The sequence below is a fragment of the Ranitomeya variabilis genome, chromosome 4, assembly GCF_051348905.1.
Source record: "Ranitomeya variabilis isolate aRanVar5 chromosome 4, aRanVar5.hap1, whole genome shotgun sequence".
Classification (NCBI taxonomy): Eukaryota; Metazoa; Chordata; class Amphibia; order Anura; family Dendrobatidae; genus Ranitomeya; species Ranitomeya variabilis.
Window position 1 is genome coordinate 710925459 of NC_135235.1, and position 20708 is coordinate 710946166.

A 20708-nucleotide genomic window follows, 5' to 3' on the forward strand; every position below is an offset into this window, starting at 1 on the left:
GACTTCAAATGAGATGTGGTCCCTAAAAAAAATGGTGTTGTAAAAATGAGTAATTGCTGGTCAACTTTTAACCCTTATAACTCCCTAACAAAAAAAAATTTTGGTTCCTAAATTGTGCTGATGTAAAGTAGACATGTGGGAAATGTTACCTATTAAGGAATTTGGTGTGACATATCTCTGTGATTTAAGGGCACAAAAATTCAAAGTTGGAAAATTGCGAAATTTTCAAAATTTTTGCCAAATTTCCGTTTTTTTCACAAATAAACGCAAGTTATATCGAAGAAATTTTACCACTACCATGAAGAACAATATGTCACGAGAAAACGATGTCAGAATCGCCAAGATCCGTTGAAGCATTCCAGAGTTATAACCTCATAAAGGGACAGTGGTCAGAATTGTAAAAATTGGCCCGGTCATTAACGTGCAAACCACCCTTGGGGGTGAAGGGGTTAATATCTCCTATCCTGGTATATATGTTTCCCTCATCCCTATCCCGGTATGCATTGCCCCCTCATCCCTAACCTGGAATGCATGGCACACATCCCTATCCTGGTATGCAGGGCCCCCATCTCTGTCCTTTTATGCAGGACACCATCAGAATTTTTTTTTATTTAACCCCTTCCTGACATCCGACGTACTATCCCGTCGAGGTGGGGTGGGCCCGTATGACCGCCGACGGGATAGTACGTCATAGCCGATCGGCCGCGCTCACGGGGGGAGCGCGGCCGATCGCGGCCGGGTGTCGGCTGCATATCGCAGCTGACATCCGGCACTATGTGCCAGGAGCGGTCACGGACCGCTCCCGGCACATTAACCCCCGGCACACCGCGATCAAACATGATCGCGATGTGCCGGCGGTGCAGGGAAGCATCGCGCAGGGAGGGGGCTCCCTGCGGGCTTCCCTGAGCCCCCCGCAGCAACGCGATGTGATCGCGTTGCTGCGAGGGTCTTACCTCCCTCCCTGCCTGCTCCAGACCCGGATCCAAGATGGCCGCGGATCCGGGTCCTGCAGGGAGGGAGGTGGCTTCACAGACGCCTGCTCAGAGCAGGCACTGTGAAGCAGCCTGTACTTCTCGCAGATCAGTGATCTGTCAGAGTGCTATGCAAACTGGCAGATCACCGAACTGTATTGTCCCCCCCTGGGGCAAAGTAAAAAAGTAAAAAAAAAAATTTCCAAATGTGTAAAAAAAAATAAAAAAAAATATTCCAAAATAATGAAAAAAAAAAAAAAAATATTATTCCCATAAATACATTTCTTTATCTAAATAAAAAAAAAAAACAATAAAAGTACACATATTTAGTATCGCCGCGTCCGTAACGACTCCACCTATAAAACTGCCCCACTAGTTAACCCCTTCAGTAAACACCGTAAGAAAAAAAAAAAAAAAACGAGGCAAAAAACAACGCTTTATTACCATACCGCCGAACAAAAAGTGGAATAACACGCGATCAAAAAGACTGATATAAATATCCATGGTACCGCTGAAAACGTCATCTTGTCCCGCAAAAAACAAGCCGCCATACAGCATCATCAGCAAAAAAATAAAAAAGTTATAGTCCTGAGAAAAAAGCGATACCAAAATAATTATTTTTTCTATAAAATAGTTTTTATCGTATAAAAGCGCCAAAACATAAAAAAATGATATAAATGAGATATCGCTGTAATCGTACTGACCCGAAGAATAAAACTGCTTTATCAATTTTACCAAACGCGGAACGGTATAAACGCCTCTCCCAAAAGAAATTCAGGAATTGCTGGTTTTTGGTCATTCTGCCTCACAAAAATCGGAATAAAAAGCGATCAAAAACGGTCACGTGTCCGAAAATGTTACCAATAAAAACGTCAACTCGTCCCGCAAAAAACAAGACCTCACATGACTCTGTGGAGCAAAATGTGGAAAAATTATAGCTCTCAAAATGTGGAGACGCAAAAACTTTTTTGCTATAAAAAGCGTCGCTGGTTTCACACTTGCGTTTTTGTCTGCAGCGTTTTTTGCACAAAAAAACGCATGCGTTTTTTCCCTATATTTAACATTGAAAACGCATGCGGTTTTTTGTAGACGTTTGGTCGCGTTTTCAAACGCATGCGGTTTTTTTCTGCATGCGTTAATTTTCAGAAATACAACCTGCAGTATTTTCTTGGTGTTTTTAAGCACATGCGTTTGTTTGCGTTAAAAACGCATGCATTTTTATCGAAAAAAAACAGAAAACACACTGAAAAGCCACCCACCACCATCAAGGTGATAAAGGGATCCAAACCCTAACCCTAACTCTACCCCTAACCTCACCCCTAACCGTTTAATGAACATTTTCTGACAGTCATAGTGCCACGTATTTCAGTGCCACGTATTTCAGTGCCACGTATTTCAGTGCCACGTATTTCAGTGCCATGTATTTCAGGGCAACGTATCACGTATTTCAGTGCCACGTGTTTCAGTGCCACGTATTTCAGTGCCACGTATCACGTATTTCAGTGCCACATATTTTAGTACCACGTATTTCAGTTGCACGTGTTTCAGTGCCACGTATTTCAGTGCCACGTATTTCAGTGCCACGTATTTCAGTGCCACGTATTTCAGTGCCACGTATCACATATTTCAGTGCCACGTATTTAAGTGCCACGTATTTAAGTGCCACGTATTTCAGTGCCACGTATTTCAGTGCCACGTATTTCAGTGCCACGTATTTAAGTGCCATGTATCACATATTTAAGTGCCACGTATTTAAGTGCCACGTATTTAAGTGCCACGTATTTCAGTGCCACGTATTTCAGTGCCACGTATCACGTATTTCAGTGCCACGTGTTTCAGTGCCACGTATTTAAGTGCCACGTATCACATATTTAAGTGCCACGTATTTCAGTGCCACGTATTTCAGTGCCACGTATCACGTATTTCAGTGCCACGTGTTTCAGTGCCACGTATTTAAGTGCCACGTATCACATATTTAAGTGCCACGTATTTCAGTGCCACGTATTTCAGTGCCACGTATTTCAGTGCCACGTATTTCAGTCACGTTTAGGGTTAGGGTTAGGGGTAGGGTTAGGGTTAGGGCTAGGGTTGGAGGTAAAGTTAGGGTTGGGGCTAAAGTTAGGGTTGGGGCTAAAGTTAGGGTTGGGGCTAAAGTTAGGGTTAGGGTTTGGATTACATTTACGTTTGGATTAGGGTTGGGATTAGAATTATGGGTGTGTCAGGGCTAGGGGTGTGGTTAGGGTTACCGTTGGGATTAGGGTTAGGGGTGTGTTTGGGTTAGGGTTTCAGGTAGAATTGGGGAGTTTCCACTGTCCAGGCACATCAGGGGCTCTCCAAGCGCGACATGGCGTCCAATCTCAATTCCAGCCAATTCTGCGTTGAAAAAGTAAAACAGTGCTCCTTCCCTTCCGAGCTCTCCCGTGCGCCCAAAAAGGGGTTTACCCCAACATATGTGTTATCAGCGTACTCGGGACAAATTGAACAACAACTTCTGGGGTCCAAGCTCTCTTGTTATCCTTAGGAAAATAAAAATTTGGGGGGCTAAAAATCATTTTTGTGGGAAAAAAAAGATGTTTTATTTTCACGGCTCTGCGTTATAAACTGTAGTGAAACACTTGGGGGTTCAAAGTTCTCACAACACATCTAGATAAGTTCCTTGGGAGGTCTAGTTTCCAATATGGGGTCACTTGTGGGGGGTTTGTACTGTTTGGGTACATCAGGGGCTCTGCAAATGCAACGTGACGCCTGCAGACCAATCCATTTAAGGCTGCATTCCAAATGGCGCTCCTTCCCTTCCGAGCTCTGTCATGCACCCAAACAGTGGTTCCCCCCCACATATGGGGTATCAACGTACTCAGGACAAATTGGACAACAACTTTTGGGGTCCAATTTATCCTGTTACCCTTGTGAAAATACAAAACTGGGGGCTAAAAAATCATTTTTGTGAAAAAAAAAAAGAATTTTTATTTTCACGGATTTGCGCTATAAACTTTAGTGAAACACTTGGGGGTTCAAAGTTCTCAAAACACATCTAGATAAGTTCCTTGGGAGGTCTAGTTTCCAATATGGGGTCACTTGTGGGGGGTTTGTACTGTTTGGGTACATCAGGGGCTCTGCAAATGCAACGTGACGGCTGCTGACCAATCCATTTAAGTCTGCATTCCAAATGGCGCTCCTTCCCTTCCGAGCTCTGTCATGCGCCCAAACAGTGGTTCCCCCCCACATATGGGGTATCAGCGTACTCAGGACAAATTGGACAACAAATTTTGGGGTCCAATTTATTCTGTTACCCTTGTAAAAATACAAAGCTGGGGGCTAAAAAATCATTTTTGAGAAAAAAAAAAAAAAATTATTTTCACGGCTCTGCGTTATAATCTGTAGTGAAACACTTGGGGGTTCAAAGCTCTCAAAACACATCTAGATAAGTTCCTTAGGGGGTCTACTTTCCAAAATGGTGTCACTTGTAGGGAGTTTCAATGTGTAGGCACATCAGGGGCTCTCCAAACGCAACATGGCGTCCCATCTCAATTCCAGTCAATTTTGCATTGAAAAGTCAAATGGCGCTCCTTCACTTCCAAGCTCTGCCATGCGCCCAAACAATGGTTTACACCCACATATGGGGTATCAGCGTACTCAGGACAAATTGCACAACATTTTTTGGGGTCCAATTTCTTCTCTTACCCTTGGGAAAATAAAAAATTGGGGGCGAAAAGATCATTTTTGTGAAAAAATATGATTTTTTATTTTTACGGCTCTGCATTATAAACTTCTGTGAAGCACTTGGTGGGTCAAAGTGCTCACCACACATCTAGATAAGTTCCTTAGGGGGTCTACTTTCCAAAATGGTGTCACTTGTAGGGAGTTTCAATGTTTAGGCACATCAGGAGCTCTCCAAACGCAACATGGCGTCCCATCTCAATTCCAGTCAATTTTGCATTGAAAAGTCAAATGGCGCTCCTTCACTTCCAAGCTCTGCCATGCGCCCAAACAATGGTTTACACCCACATATGGGGTATCAGCGTACTCAGGACAAATTGCACAACATTTTTTGGGGTCCAATTTCTTCTCTTACCCTTGGGAAAATAAAAAATTGGGGGCGAAAAGATCATTTTTGTGAAAAAATATGATTTTTTATTTTTACGGCTCTGCATTATAAACTTCTGTGAAGCACTTGGTGGGTCAAAGTGCTCACCACACATCAAGATAAGTTCCTTAGGGGGTCTACTTTCCAAAATGGTGTCACTTGTAGGGGGTTTCAGTGTTTAGGCACATCAGGGGCTCTCCAAACACAACATGGCGTCCCATCTCAATTCCAGTCAATTTTGCATTGAAAAGTCAAATGGCGCTCCTTTCCTTCCGAGCTCTGCCATACGCCCAAACAGTGGTTTACCCCCACATATGGGGTATCAGCGTACTCAGGACAAATTGTACAACAACTTTGGGGGTCCATTTTCTCCTGTTACCCTTGGTAAAATAAAACAAATTGGAGCTGAAATAAATTTTGTGTGAAAAAAAGTTAAATGTTCATTTTTATTTAAACATTCCAAAAATTCCTGTGAAACACCTGAAGGGTTAATAAACTTCTTGAATGTGGTTTTGAGCACCTTGAGGGGTGCAGTTTTTAGAATGGTGTCACACTTGAGTATTTTCTATCATATAGACCCCTCAAAATGACTTCAAATGAGATGTGGTCCCTAAAAAAAAATGGTGTTGTAAAAATGAGAAATTGCTGGTCAACTTTTAACCCTTATAACTCCGTCACAAAAAAAAATTTTGGTTCCAAAATTGTACTGATGTAAAGTAGACATGTGGGAAATGTTACTTATTAAGTATTTTGCGTGACATATGTCTGTGATTTAAGGGCATAAAAATTCAAAGTTGGAAAATTGCAAAATTTTCAAAATTTTCGCCAAATTTCTATTTTTTTCACAAATAAACGCAAGTTATATCAAAGAAATTTTACCACTAACATGAAGTACAATATGTCACGAGAAAACAATGTCAGAATCGCCAAGATCCGTCAAAGCGTTCCAGAGTTATAGCCTCATAAAGGGACAGTGGTCAGAATTGTAAAAATTGGCCCGGTCATTAACGTGCAAACCACCCTTGGGGGTGAAGGGGTTAAACAGAACATTACTTACCTTTCTGTGCTCCCTTGCAGCGTCTTGTTACAGTGCCAGAAGCTCCTTTAAGCTTGTAAGAAGCGTATGGCAGGGTCGTCATGTGCTGATTACAAGCCGAAGGACAGCTGCCAGAATACTCACTGCTCCCCAAGCCAGGACTATGTACATGGAGGGCAGTGAGTATTCATTGCTCTTTAGTAGTGAGCACAGTGTTAGCTGCAGGCTTCCTGCAGCTGCTGGGTATTCACGTGTCCCTGCTACTAAAGGGAATTCACTGCATTCTACACATATGGGAGTGGAGAACAGTGAATGTTCATTCCCTTATGTAGCGGGCACACGAGAACGCCCTGTGGCTGCAGCTAACAGCGTGCCCGCTATTAAATAGAAATGAATATTCACTGCTTTCCACTCCCATTGGCGTGGAATGCAGTGAATATTAATTTCTCTTTAGCAGTGGGCACAGGAGTATGCTGCAGCCACCGGCTCCTACCTCCTGTGACCTGCTGCTCCCCCACCTCCCCAACAGCCAGAGAAGGTACATCCGGACTAAAAGACGCACCCCACATTTTCCTCCTCATTTTTGGAGGAAAAAGTGCATGTTATAGTTAAAAAAATACGGTAATGAAATTTATGATGTGGAGTGAATCCATGAAACCAGGGCTTGAGCCATGCCAGTACATCTTCTGCAGGCACGAATAAATGTATATTACAGACATAAGCCACGCACAGCTTGAAGATATATCCTGGCACAGGTGTAATGTATTTTATGTAGTTTATCAAAATCCTTCTTGAAGTTAGTTGATTTTGAAAGAAATTGAAAGTCAGGATGAAAGGAAATGCTATTGTTATTATACAGAAATTCACACTTGGACCCCACTGCACATTTAATGTTAACTATCATAATAAAGAAGATTGGCAAGAAAAAAGAGAAGGTAGTGGGAGAGATGGTAGATTCACCCAATAAGAAGCCAACAGCATCATTACCCTCCGTTTTCTCTTACAGGACCATCATAATATTTTTCTTCAAGTGTTTCTGTAACTTGTCAACACATTTTACATATGCTGTTATTTGGCTTTGTAGGTTACAGATCTGGGCAGGTAAGAGTCAGTGTCTCCTAATCTCAGGGAATTAGTGGATCCTCCAGGTGGTAAGTTCTATGGAAAGGGTCTTTTAATGCCCAAAGTCATTTGAACAGTTTTGGATGGAGGATAATGTTCTGGCCTAGAGGCAAAATGGTGATCACACGATTGTGATATGGCCGACTACACCACCGATAAGGCACTCACAGCCGATGACTGAGAAGAATCTGTGACTTCTCTGCATTTAGTGGTTACTACTCACCTGGGTAGTCGTATGTAGGAATCTCCTCTTTACACCGCTCATCACCCCTCACATACGTCTCTGTAGTATTAATATGGGTCAGATCTTCACCCTGAAACAAATATTGTAAAAGACACAGACAGATGGAGAAGTCACATCTATGATCAGCTCTAATCCTGCCATCTCCACCGCTCTCATTACACAAGTATAGAACATATAATACAGGGGGATAAAACAAGACCGAGCACAAGACCTTCACAGCCATCTACACATCGTAGGAGAGATGTCATGACACCTTCTCGCCATCTACCTGATGATCCTGAGGAACATTGGGATCTTCTTGTTTACAGTCCCGTGGAAGAAGAGGACGGGGACATCTCTCTGGTGTTGTCCTCTTACTGGATAGATCTGTAGAAAACACATACAGGGACCTAATTCATTCTTTATATACAGATAATTATAGGCTGTGTGTATTTAGTCCTGTCTGTTACCTAGTGATGTGAGGGGCTGGAGAACCTCCATCATAATATCCTTGCACAGATCTTTGCGTCCTTCTAAATACTCCCACTCCTCCATGGAGAAATAGACGGCGACATCCTGACACCTTATAGGAACCTGACACATACAATGATACCGTCATCCCCCGATCCCTTCATAGCATTACTGTAAAAACGTCCAAGCATTCCCAACAGTGTCACCTCTCCAGTCAGCAGCTCAATCATCTTGTAGGTGAGTTCTAGGATCTTCAGGATCTTCTGGTCATTGATGTCCTCATGTATCAGGGGGTGAGGTGGAGGCCCCGTGATTGGGCTCAGGGGTCTTCCCCATCCCTCAGACACAGGGTCCTGACAGCGCTCACTAGAGGTCTTCTTCACTACTGTGTAATTCTGGTTATGGAGAGACACATTAATAAATCTCACTACAGACATTTTCAGAGTCCTCACCTTCCCAGTTCTGTCCATCTGTTATTCCCATAGATAAGAATGATGTAATAAGACGTCATCAGAATCTCTCACCTCTCCAGTAAGCCGGAAGAGGATCTCTAGGGTGAGGTGTAATATCCTCTCCGCCATTTTGTCTCTGTCCATATCCATCCTTGATGGGTAAATCAGGAAAATTCTCTTATATAGAAGATCTTCACTGAGAGGATCCGATATTGTAGGGACCTGAATGAGAAGATGTAACATCATGAAATCCTGTGTAATAATAATGGAAACATATGAGATTTATTATTTTACAGTATTTAACTTTCTTCTTTAAATCTATATATAAAGCAGAAAATCTGTGAACCCCATCTGGGTACCCCATCTGGGTTCCCCATGGAATACAAAACCCCATTTTTGACCCAGTTTGAGTGAAATTTTGCACAGCCCATCTAATACACCAGACTAAAAATATTGCGAACATTAACCCCTTAACGACTGCTGATACGCCTTTTAACGGCGGCAGTTAAGGGTACTTAAACCACAGCGCCGTTAATTAACGGCGCTGTGGAAAAAGTGAATGACGCCCCCCAGAGTCGGATTTTCTCTGGGGTCTCGGTTACCCGGGGTAGCCGAGACCCCAGAGAACATGATTCGGGTTTTTTTTACCGACCCCCGGGTTGCGATCGCCAGTAATTAACCGTTTACCGGCGGTCGCAAAAAAAACCCAAAAAACGCGATTTCCCATTTAATTTCTCTGTTCTCCGATGTGATCGCACATCAGAGGACAGAGAAATGGGGTCCAGGATCACCCCCCGATACTAACCTGTCTCCCCCGGTGCTCCTCATGGCTCCCGATGGGTGCCGCCATCTTGTTCTGGCCAAAAAATGGCGGACACATGCGCAGTGCGCCCGCCGGCCGGCACCCGGAGTATCTTTGGGGTCTTGGCTGCCGGGGGTAGCCGAGACCCCAAAGAACATGATCGGGGTCGGTTTTTACCGACCCCTGTTTTGTGATCGCCGGTAATTAACTGTTTACCGGTGGCTGCAAAAAAAACAAAACGATGTGTAATTCTCTGTCCTCTGATGTGATCGCACATCAAAGGACAGAGAAATAAAGGGATTCGGGGACCTTGTTATACTTACCGGTGTCCCTTGGTCCTCCTGTGTCCCCTCCTGGCCACCGGCTTCTTCCTCTGGTAAGAAAATGGCAGGCGCAGGCGCAGTGCGCCCGCCATGATCTGCCGGCCAGCAGCTAGAGGAGTTGGGGCTAAATTTAGGGTCGGGGCTAAAGTTAAGGTTAGGGTTTGGGCTAAATTTAGGGTTAGGGTTGGGGCTAAATTTAGGGTTAGGGTTTGGGTTAGGGTTGGGGCTAAAGTTAGGGCTAGGGTTAGGGTTGGGGCTAAAGTTTGGGTTAGGGTTGGGGCTAAAGTTAGAACTATGGTTGGGGCTAAAGTTAGGACTAGGGTTGTGGCTAAAGTTAGGGTTAGAGTTGGGATTAGGGTTAGGGTTTGGATTAGGGTTACGTTTGGGATTACGGTTAGGTTTGGGATTAGGATTAGGGGTGTGTTGGATTTAGGGTTCTGATTAGGGTTATGGTTGTTTTGGGGTTGAGGTTGTGATTATCGTTAGGGTTGTGATTAGGATTATGGACTGAGTTGGGATTAGGGTGAGGGGTGTGTTGGGGTTAGGGTTGGAGTTAGAATTGGGGGTTTCCACTGTTTAAGTACATCAGGGGTCTCTAAACGCCACAGCCAATTTTGCGCTCAAAAAGTCAAATGGTGCTCCCTCCCTTCTGAGCTCTGCCATGCACCCAAACAGTGGTCCGTCCCACACATGGGGTATCAGTGTACTCAGGACGAATTGGACAACAACTTTTGGGGTCCAATTTCTCTTGTTACCCTTGTGAAAATAAAAATTTGGGGGCTAAAAAAAATTTTTGTGGAAAAAAAAATATTTTTTATTTTCACGACTCTGCATTATAAACTTCTGTGAAGCACTTGGGCATTCAAAGTTCTCACCACACATCTAGATAAGTTCCTTGGGGGGGTCTAGTTTCCAAAATGGGGTTACTTGTGGGGGGTTTCTACTGTTTAGGTACATCAGGGGCTCTGCAAATGCAACATAACACCCGCAGACCATTCTATCAAGGTCCGCATTCCAAAACGGCGCTCCTTCCCTGCCGAGCTCTGCCATGCGACCAAACAGTGGTTTACCCCCACATATGGGGTATCAGCCTACTCAACATAATAACTGGACATTACATTTTTGGGTCCAATTTCTCCTGTTACCCTTGTGAAAGTAAAAATTTGGGGGTGAAAAGATCATTTTTGTGGAAAAAATATTTTTTTTTTTATTTTCATGGCTCTACATTATAAACTTCTGTGAAGCAGTTGGGGGTTCATAGTGCTCGCCACACATCAAGATAAGCTCTTTGGGGGGTCTAGTTTCCAAAATGGGGTCACTTGTGGGTGGTTTCTACTGTTTAGGTACATCAGGAGCTCTGCAAATGCAACATGACGCCCGCAGACCATCCCATCAAAGTCTGCATTCCATACGGCGCTCCTTCCCTTCCGAGCCCCGATGAGTGCCCAAACAGTGCACCCCTGTTAAATATTAATTAATTGACTTATTCTTGGTCTTGATGCAGTACAGAGCACATTGCTTCTTGCTGACATTACAAAAGCTATTTATGTATATAGGAGCTCAGAGCATAAGTCCACTCCATATACAGGGAACACGTGATCTGTAGAGAAGAGATATAAGCGTCTCTTAGGAGGGTGTGGGGGTCTTTTTGTCATGTGGGACTGTCACCTCCTGCCTCTACCATCATGGACGACAGACGAAGAAGGAACAACTGGTAGCAGCCATGATGACCTTCAAACTTCAGACACACAGACAGATGGCTTCCATTCAGAACTTGGGAAAGAGGGGTAACTAATGCTGATCTCTACACATGGACAATCCGTTCGTAACTATTTTCATCTGTTTTATGTTTTTGCTGCAAAGTGATTTTTCTATGGACAATCAATAAACCACTATACTTTTTATGTGAATATGACGACATTTTTCTTTTAAGAATAATGCACCTGGTTAAGTCCTGATTTAAATAAATGTGCAAAATAAGCATATTTAACATTGGCAAGCCAGCCAGTTTTGATTTTTGTGCTATTTTTGCGTGGATTTCCTTCACCTTCCACAGGGGGGAATATAGAAGAAGCTAGATTTTGTGCAAGTTTTCAGGAATTCCACTTCAAGTCACAAAGATCTCACAAGAAGAACCTACGAATTACGGAGACTTTAACGCGTGTCAGATGAATTGACAAGCACCAGCATCGGACGTGCTAAAAATAGACGTGCTAAAAATAGCCGTGGTGAAGTGAAATCTGGAGCCCAGCAAAAGAACTACAAGCTGAGATTTCAAGGTAAGAACAATGGATTTGATTAATTCTTATGCCAAATCAAGTCAGATAGAATTTGTAAGTTTGTACAGATCTAGTGTAGAAATATTTTGGTTTTCTTTATTTGCGGAATGCAGAATCGCGAATTTGAAGTTAGATTCTAAGCTAGTATCTAGGAAAAAAGAAAAAGAGCAACTGAAAAATATATTACATATGGTTAATGTATTTCATGAGTTTGTTACAGAGAAGTCCAAAAAAGACAGTGTAGAAAGAATTTCTAAGGAAATGGAAATTAATGATGTCCCCAATATTGAGTGTAATGTAAAGAGTAAGGAAGATGAAGAAGTGAAGCACGTGTCATTAATGGCCACCCAAGGTGACTTTGTGCCTCATGATGAAAAACAAGATGGAGGACACGTAGGAGACATGACAACTGACAAAGATGATGTACAAGAAACAGATGTACAAGGGTCACTAAAAATAGAAGACGGCTCAGAGGCCCAACTCCAAACTAAATCTAGGAAGACCTTGTTAAAGTTATGTAAAATCATTCCTGCATATGATGACAAAATCGATGTGTGCAGAAATTCAGAGATTTTTGAAAGTTTTGCCGATAAGTTTGATCTGACTAATCAGGAGAAAAATAAATTATTTAAAATTTGGCTACCAGTAAGTTTCTCCAGGAAATTCTCACTAAAAATGCAGAATGAAGAGTTCCATGAAGAGATGACTGATGTAGAGAGATTAAAAATTTTGTGGACTAAAAGAAAATTATCCAGATCTTGATATTCTTCTAAAATTGAGGATTGGCCGGAAAGAATGTACTTTTACATTCATGTCCATTTTTGAAAGGGTTTACAAAATGGTCAGTACTAATTCCAGAAAAAAATCAATGATAAATTGTTTTGTGAACAAATTTCGATTCCTAAATCCTGTATCTCGTGTTATTGCGTCACAGAAAGATTCTTTATATGAATGTGCACAATCCATTGAATTTTCTAGAAAACATGAGAATCTTGAAAGGAAAACAAATCATACTAAGGTTTTTAAATCAGACAGAATTATATCTCATCAGAAGCCAAATCAAAATCTCCAAAACTGACCCAGAATCACATCTATGAAGAACGAAGAAAATTACATATCTGCTACAAACCCTATAATGAAATGCAGAAGTCTCCCATTGAAGTTGCTCTTCTGAAAGGGTTAAAAGCTGGACGTTCAGATCTGTCTGTAAAGATGGCGGAAATTGACAGACAGAAACAAGTGGTGAGTATCCCATCGGGTGCTCAACTGAACACTCCATTATTGCAGCTCTTCAACTTCAAAGAGTCCATAGGGTTAATGACCTTATTAAATGGTGTTTACCAACAGATTATTGACAGAGAGGTAAATTTTGGGTTAGGAATTGGATAAAAATGAAATTATATATATAACTGAGTTATACAATGTATTATTTATTAATATGTAATTATTTTATACAATATATTTCTACAGTTACATATATATTAATATAGTATACAGTAAGTACTGTAGCATATTTATAAAAGTAGAGATTATATTAACTGTATTTTTATATGTATAGTGAAATAATTAAAATTTATTCCAGTAATAATACTTAGAATTACATTAATTACATATATTAAATATATACATATGTATAACATATTTAAATTATTTTGTTTTCAAATAAATATGAAATTAACCATTATCTTTTATTCTTCCTTAGAGCTTTCATTTCAAAACAGGAATTGAACAAAAAACAAAAAAACTTCTTACATGAATTTATGTTTTATTTACACAGGAAGCTATAATAACTGCATGATTGTATATATATTTAACACTTAATAAAAAGAATAATACATAACTAATAAACTAAAAACTTGTTTTTTTCCCTTTGCATGGTAATAATGTAGTTTTTCTCCTTCACTGCATGGTGTGACAGGTCACTCTCTTGTTTCAACTTAAAGCTGTAAGAAGAAACTTTAGAAGCTCCTCAGCCTTTACATTCAAATGGATTCAGTTGCAGACTTGTACTAAATATAATTGTACAACAAATGCACACATTTCATATGGAAGAGTCCTATCTATAGGTTAGAACATAGTTTTAAGTTAGATAGTGTTAGATATATTTGGGGAATATTCAAATAAATATTAGAATACTAAAATTAATAATTTACAAATGCGCATTGATAATTAGGATACAATATTTTGGGTTAATATACATGTTTTTTGTATGTAATATATGTAGTGTCAACTTTTATGTGAGTGACAGATGACAGATAAGCAGCTGCTAAGAATGAAGTGTAACGTAAGGAGCGTGGAATGTGGAACGTGCAGTATGTGAGAGGCCTCATGTCATGACTTATGGCATGTTGAGAGAAAAAAAACAAAAAAAAAACCTTGTGTGTATGAAAAATAAGATTTAGCTAAATTGCAATAGTAAGATATATATTTAAATATTATTTACTCAACATATATTTACATATATTTCTTTAATTATTATTTCTTGATTTAGTAAATAGTGAATAAGTGCAATTACACATCAATATGGTTAAATTATAATTTTTTGATATCTAGTGTTTTTTTAGTTACATAGATGGGTACACATTTTCAAACAAATATGTGGCACAAGCTGATATGACAGTTCTAAAATTAATCATTTTTAATTTTGGTTTTTACAAATTAATTTTTTCATAAAATAATATTTTTTGATATTAAGGGGGAAATGTGTTTTTGATCCAGATTATATCATCACATTTCATCAATACCTTTTTTTCACACATTTTAATAAAAAAAAAAAGAAATATTAATAAGGTATTATTGGGTACAATACAATAAGTATTATAAAAGTCATTTTTTTCTCTAATGAAGGTTATTATATGCAAAGTTGCATAATTTCAATATTTTGGTAATCCAAGGTTATGACAACATCTAGATAATGGAAATATTAAAGGGAATGTGTTATTGAGACATAACCTTTGCATTCATCATCAACATATAAAGGCCTAATTTTATTTTTATTTTTATTTTCATTTTTTATTTTCCACTTTTCATTTTTCACTTTATCTTCAATTTTTATTCTCAATTTTTATTTTTCATTTTTCACTTTTTCTTCAATTTTTATTCTCAATTTTTATTTTTCATTTTTCACTTATTCTTCAATTTTTATTCTCAATTTTCATTTTTTATCTCAAAAAGAAAAATCAATATTTAATAAAGTAATGTCTAATACAAGTATATTGCTTTATCAAATATAATGATCATATGGTTTCATTATATAAGAAATGTTTCAATTCTGAGTTAAATACAACAATTCTTTCACTTATTCATATTCATATATATATATATTCTTATTTTGGTTCATGGCTACACATTCTTAAATATTATTGTTCTAATAATAAAGTTTTAGTAATAAAACACTTGTTACATAAAAGACACACTGACATCTATGGGTTCAAAAAGAAATTACACCCATGACATAAAAATGTCCTATCACATGAAGAATATGGTTAATAATATATTATTATTATTATTATTTTATTTTTCCAAATATGAATTCCATATTAATATAATTTAATAATTATATGGATATTATTGACTGCTATGGTAAGCTATGATATTATAGGTTAGGAAAATTACCAGATTTGGTATAGAATAGGGAATGAAGACTTCAATCAAGATACTAAAGTTACGTTAATAAAGACTTTGTATATTTTTAAATTCAATTAAAAGTTGCAAGAAGAAAAATCCGTTATCCAGAAGTTTCACAAGGTAACAATGCTATGATTTCTGAGTAGTGAGACTGTGTCAAATACAATTCATGTCACCATTCACAACTACAGCATTCATCGCTGACAAGTATGAGTACAATATCCTACCTGCCAACCACGGAGAGGATGATAATCCTATGATGCTAAGATGAACTGTATTATTACGTTCCAGTGGTTTCCTATCACCTATAAGACTTCCATGAAAGCTGGTGAACAATCAGGTGATTGTCAGGACGCTACAACCCTGACATGTGTCCTGTGTACTAAAGACTGGTTATGGTGCTATGTTTAGCAGGGAAGAGTCAATGAATCCCTTGCTGTGCCGACCACAGATGTCACCTGTTCCCAGACCAGTGCGGATGATATAGAAGGATTCCAGAAATATCCAAGGCGAGCCAATGTAAGTCCAGGTTTTTAAAGGTGACACTGCACAGATATTAAAGCTACATCTCATCTATAAACTTTGTTTTCTTATCAACATTTGAATTTATGAACTTTGATTGACACATGACACACAGTCTCTACAATATCTACATGCTATCATCTATTTCAAAAAGAATTATAATAAAGATTGTTTAAAAAGAACCAAGGAGAAGACATCAAGATGAAGACCAGATGACATCAGATGACAACAGACCTGAGATGCTTCAAGTAGATATAGGGAAGTATAATCATATATTTTATATAAAAATTAGTCACGGCTTACCATAACATGAATTTACATATCATTATATTATTGAGTACATAAAACAATATTATTATTATTATTATTGATATTATGAACACTAAATTATTTTGTCAAAGAAGAAGAAAGAAGATCTTATTAATATATTTAATTTGAGGGTTCCAATCAATAAATGTCTGTCACCCTCAAAAGGGGGAATTGTTAAATATTAATTCATTGACTTATTCTTGGTCTTGATGCAGTACAGAGCACATTGCTTCTTGCTGACGTTACAAAAGCTATTTATGTATATAGGAGCTCAGAGCATAAGTCCACTCCATATACAGGGAACACGTGATCTGTAGAGAAGATATATAAGCGTCTCTTAGGAGGGTGTGGGGGTCTTTTTGTCATGTGGGACTGTCACCTCCTGCCTCTACCATCATGGACGACAGACGAAGAAGGAACAACTGGTAGCAGCCATGATGACCTTCAAACTTCAGACACACAGACAGATGGCTTCCATTCAGAACTTGGGAAAGAGGGGTAACTAATGCTGATCTCTACACATGGACAATCCGTTCGTAACTATTTTCATCTGTTTTATGTTTTTGCTGCAAAGTGATTTTTCTATGGACAATCAATAAACCACTATACTTTTTATGTGAATATGACGACATTTTTCTTTTAAGAATAACGCACCTGGTTAAGTCCTGATTTAAATAAATGTGCAAAATAAGCATATTTAACAACCCCCACATATGGGGTATCAGCGTACTCAGGACAAACTGGTCAACAGATTTTGGGGTCCAATGTCTCCTGTTACCCTTGAGAAAATAAAAAATTGCAGGCTAAAAAATCATTTGTGAGGCAAAAAAAAAGGATTTTTTATTTTCACAGCTCTACTGTTATGATCCTTAGTGGCTGAGGATCACGAATAGACCAGCAAGTGAATAAACTAAGGACAAGCTCTAGGGAGATGGTAACTGGACTGATCGCAAATCTGAACCTATCCAACACAAATAGAGGTAGCCGGTGAACGTGCCTAAAAAAATTCCTAGACGTCTCGAGCCAGCCTGAGGAACTAGCTACCCCTAAAGAGAAAGAAAGACCTCGCTTGCCTCCAGAGAAATAATCCCCAAAGATATAGAAGCCCCCAACAAATATTAACGGTGAAATAAGAAGAAGGCACATACGTAGGGATGAAATCAGATTCAGCAAAAGAGGCCCACTAGTACTAGAAAGCAGAAAATAGAGCAGGGGTCTATGCGATCAATAAAAAACCCTTACAAAATATCCATCCTGAGATTTCAAGAACCCACACACCAACTAATGGTGTGTGGGGAGAAACTCAGTCCACTAGAGCATCCAGCAAGCGAGGGAATCACATTTTAGCAAGCTGGACAAGAAAACATGATAAACACTGCTGATCAAAAAATGAGCAAACAAAACTTAGCTTGTCCTGGATGGACTGGGAGCGAGGTAGTCAGAAGGAATCTGAGTAGCACTGATTACATCGACAGCCGGCAACAAGTGGAAGTGAAACAGAGCTATATAGGAACCTCCCAGAGGATAACGAACCAGCTGATAGCCAGAGACCAGCAGGATAAAAAACAAAGCCACCAGGGGGAGCCCAAAGCAAAAGTCACACCATACCACCAGTGACCACAAGAGGGAGCCTGAAAACAGAGTTCACAACACTTTACGTTATAAATTTCTGTGAAGCACTTGGGGGTTTAAAGTGCTCACCACACATCTAGATAAGTTCCTTAAGGCCATGTACTTTTTTGTTGGCTCACCATTGACACACATATATGGCTACCAGGCGTGTGTTTCTTTTTGATTTTTTTGTTTGTTGTATTATGTATGCTATGGGGATTATATCCCTTATTTCTTATTAAGAATAAAGATCATTTTTCATTAAATTGTTCAATATACGCATTTTTTCTTTCTTATGAGTTTAAGTTCCTTAAGGGGTCTAGTTTCCAAAATGGGATCACTTGTGGGGGGGTTTCTTCTGTTTAGGCACATCAGGGGCTCTCCAAATGCGACATGGCGTCCGATCTCAATTCCAGCCAATTCTACATTGAAAAAGTAAAACGGCACTCCTCTTCCAAGCTCTGCGGTGCGCCCAAACAGTGGTTTACCCCCACATATGGGGTACCGACGTACTCAGGAGAAATTGCACAACAACTATTGTGGCCTAATTTCTCCTGTTCCCCTTGTCAAAATAAATATTTTGGGGCAAAATATGCTTTTTGTAGAAAAAATGCGATTTTGTATTTTCACGGCTCTACGCTATAAACTTCCGTGAAGCACCTGGGGGTTTAAAGTGCTCACCACACATCTAGTTAAGTTCCTTAAGGGGTCTAGTTTCCAAAATGGTGTCACTTGTGGGGGGGTTTCTACTGTTTAGGCACATCCGGGGCTCTCTAAACGTGACATAGCATCCAATCTCAATTTCAGCCAATTCTGCATTGAAAAAGGCAAACGGCGCTCCTTCTCTTCCAAGCTCTGCGGTGCGCCCAAACAGTGGTTTACTCCCACATATGGGGCATTGGCGTATTCAGGAGAAATTGCACAACAAAATTTATGGTAACATTTCTGTTTTTACACTTGTGAAAATAAAAAAAATGGTTCTGAAGTAAAATGTTTGCAAAAAAAGTTAAATGTTCATTTTTTCCTTCCACATTGTTTCAGTTCCTGTGAAGCACGTAAAGGGTTAATAAACTTCTTGAATGTGGTTTTGAGCACCTTGAGGGGTGCAGGTTTTAGAATGGTGTCACACTTGGTTATTTTCTGTCATATAGACCACTCAAAATTACTTCAAATGTGATGTGGTCCCTAAAAAAAAATGGTGTTGTAATAATGAGAAATCACTGGTCAACTTTTAACCCTTATAACTCCCTAACAAAAAAAAAATTTTGTTTCCAAAATTGTGCTGATGTAAAGTAGACATGTGGGAAATGTTATTTATTAACTATTTTTTGTGACACATCTCTCTAATTTAGGGGCATAAAAATACAAAGTTTGAAAATTGCAAAATTTTAAACATTTTCGCCATATTTCCATTTTTTTCATAAATAATCGCAATATCGAAGAAATTTTACCACTAACATGAAGTACAATATGTCACGAAAAAACAGTCTCAGAATCAGCGGGATCTGTTAAAGCGTTCCAGAGTTATAACCTCATAAAGTGACAGTGGTCAGAATTATAAAAATTGGCTCGGTCATTAAGTACCAAATTGGCTCTGTCACTAAGGGGTTAAAACTCAAAATATCCCCCTTCACGAAATTTGTCCCCCCGAATTCAGGCTCTTTTAAAATAAAGGAGAAAATGCGCGTCTGTGTGTTGACTGCAAAACCACACTTGTTGCCCAAAAGGTCCTAAAGATTAGAGAGACAGCGCCCAGAGTCGATCTTAAAGAGTCAGCAACCATATAGTGTGGGGCAACCTGATAAATCACTCTAAAGTCTGTAATTATAACAATGGCTCTTGCAGAAGTAACTGTGAATTGCTTCACAGTAAGATATGATCATTCTGGTTACCTATAGCAACCAGAGTGCATCTTTCAGCTTTGAAGCTCCTGAGGTAAAGTGAAAGCTGAGCTCTGATTGGTTGCTATGGACAACTAGTCTGACTGTGAGGCAGTCACACATTTCCTGATTTTATATACATAGATTTACCTATTAGATCTCTGATCATTGTGAGGTGATTACTAAGGGTCATAATACTAAGAACTATTTTAAAATTCCATTAAAAAAATGACCATCTATTGGGCAAGTTAATCCAAAAGCTCAGAAAGCAAAACTGCCTCAAACAGCTGAGACAAGTGAACAATGTGAGTCCTGGCTTGAAAGGAAATGGATGAGACAGGCTGAATCAAAGCATGTGGAAGCATCTGAACAATGGGAATGTCATCTTTAGGAGAAACAGATGACACACCCTGAATCAAGGGATGCAGAAACATCTGAACAAAAGGATGAATGTTGTCAAAATGACAAAGGAAGCTGATTTGAGTTTGGAAGCGTTTCACTACGACCCAATTCAGGACTATAGGTCACGTCTTAAAGTCATAATGTGCAAAATGGACGTAATATGAGAATATTGTCAAGCAAAAATGTTTAACTTTAAATCGCCTGGTGTGTGGTGGTGAATGGTAAAGTCAGTTTGTCACCTTTAACTCTACCTCCAGAACCACCTTTTTCATACATGTTGGGAACAACTCATGAGTCTAAGCATTTTCTGCAGATTATTAGGAGACACAGTTCATCTTTCCAGATTACATCCTTTGGTAAGACAGCTGGACTAAAGGAAGAAGATTTAGGCCAACTTTTCAAGTCCAGGGACAAAAATATTACAAAATAGTTTGATGCTTCCTGTAGTAAACGAAAATCTAAAATTTTTCCAACTTTACTTTTTGTGAGACAAACAGCTGCAAGCTGATCGACGTTGTTAAGTTATACCTAAGACAAAAAAGACATTGTTTTGAATTTGCAAAAACTTTTCCATCAACACAATCAGTTAGTAAA

At 39.3% G+C, this 20708-nt stretch overlaps 2 protein-coding genes across 3 annotated transcripts in view; one reads left to right on the plus strand and one right to left on the minus strand.

Annotated features, from left to right (window-relative positions):
• The window catches only part of LOC143766498 (uncharacterized), an 831863-nt gene that overhangs the window by 425181 nt on the left and 385974 nt on the right, over window positions 1–20708 (plus strand). The gene's annotated exons all lie outside the window — the stretch shown is intronic.
• The window catches only part of LOC143766527 (uncharacterized), a 28694-nt gene that overhangs the window by 6578 nt on the left and 1408 nt on the right, over window positions 1–20708 (minus strand). For both annotated transcript variants that reach the window (XM_077254286.1, XM_077254287.1), the window contains exons 2-6: window positions 8432–8581; window positions 8114–8302; window positions 7907–8030; window positions 7726–7823; window positions 7437–7527 (exon numbers count right to left, since the gene is read on the minus strand). In XM_077254286.1, coding sequence (XP_077110401.1) covers window positions 7437–7527; window positions 7726–7823; window positions 7907–8030; window positions 8114–8302; window positions 8432–8509 — 580 coding nt within the window. In that variant the 5' untranslated portion in view covers window positions 8510–8581. The remainder of the gene's footprint in view (window positions 1–7436; window positions 7528–7725; window positions 7824–7906; window positions 8031–8113; window positions 8303–8431; window positions 8582–20708) is intronic.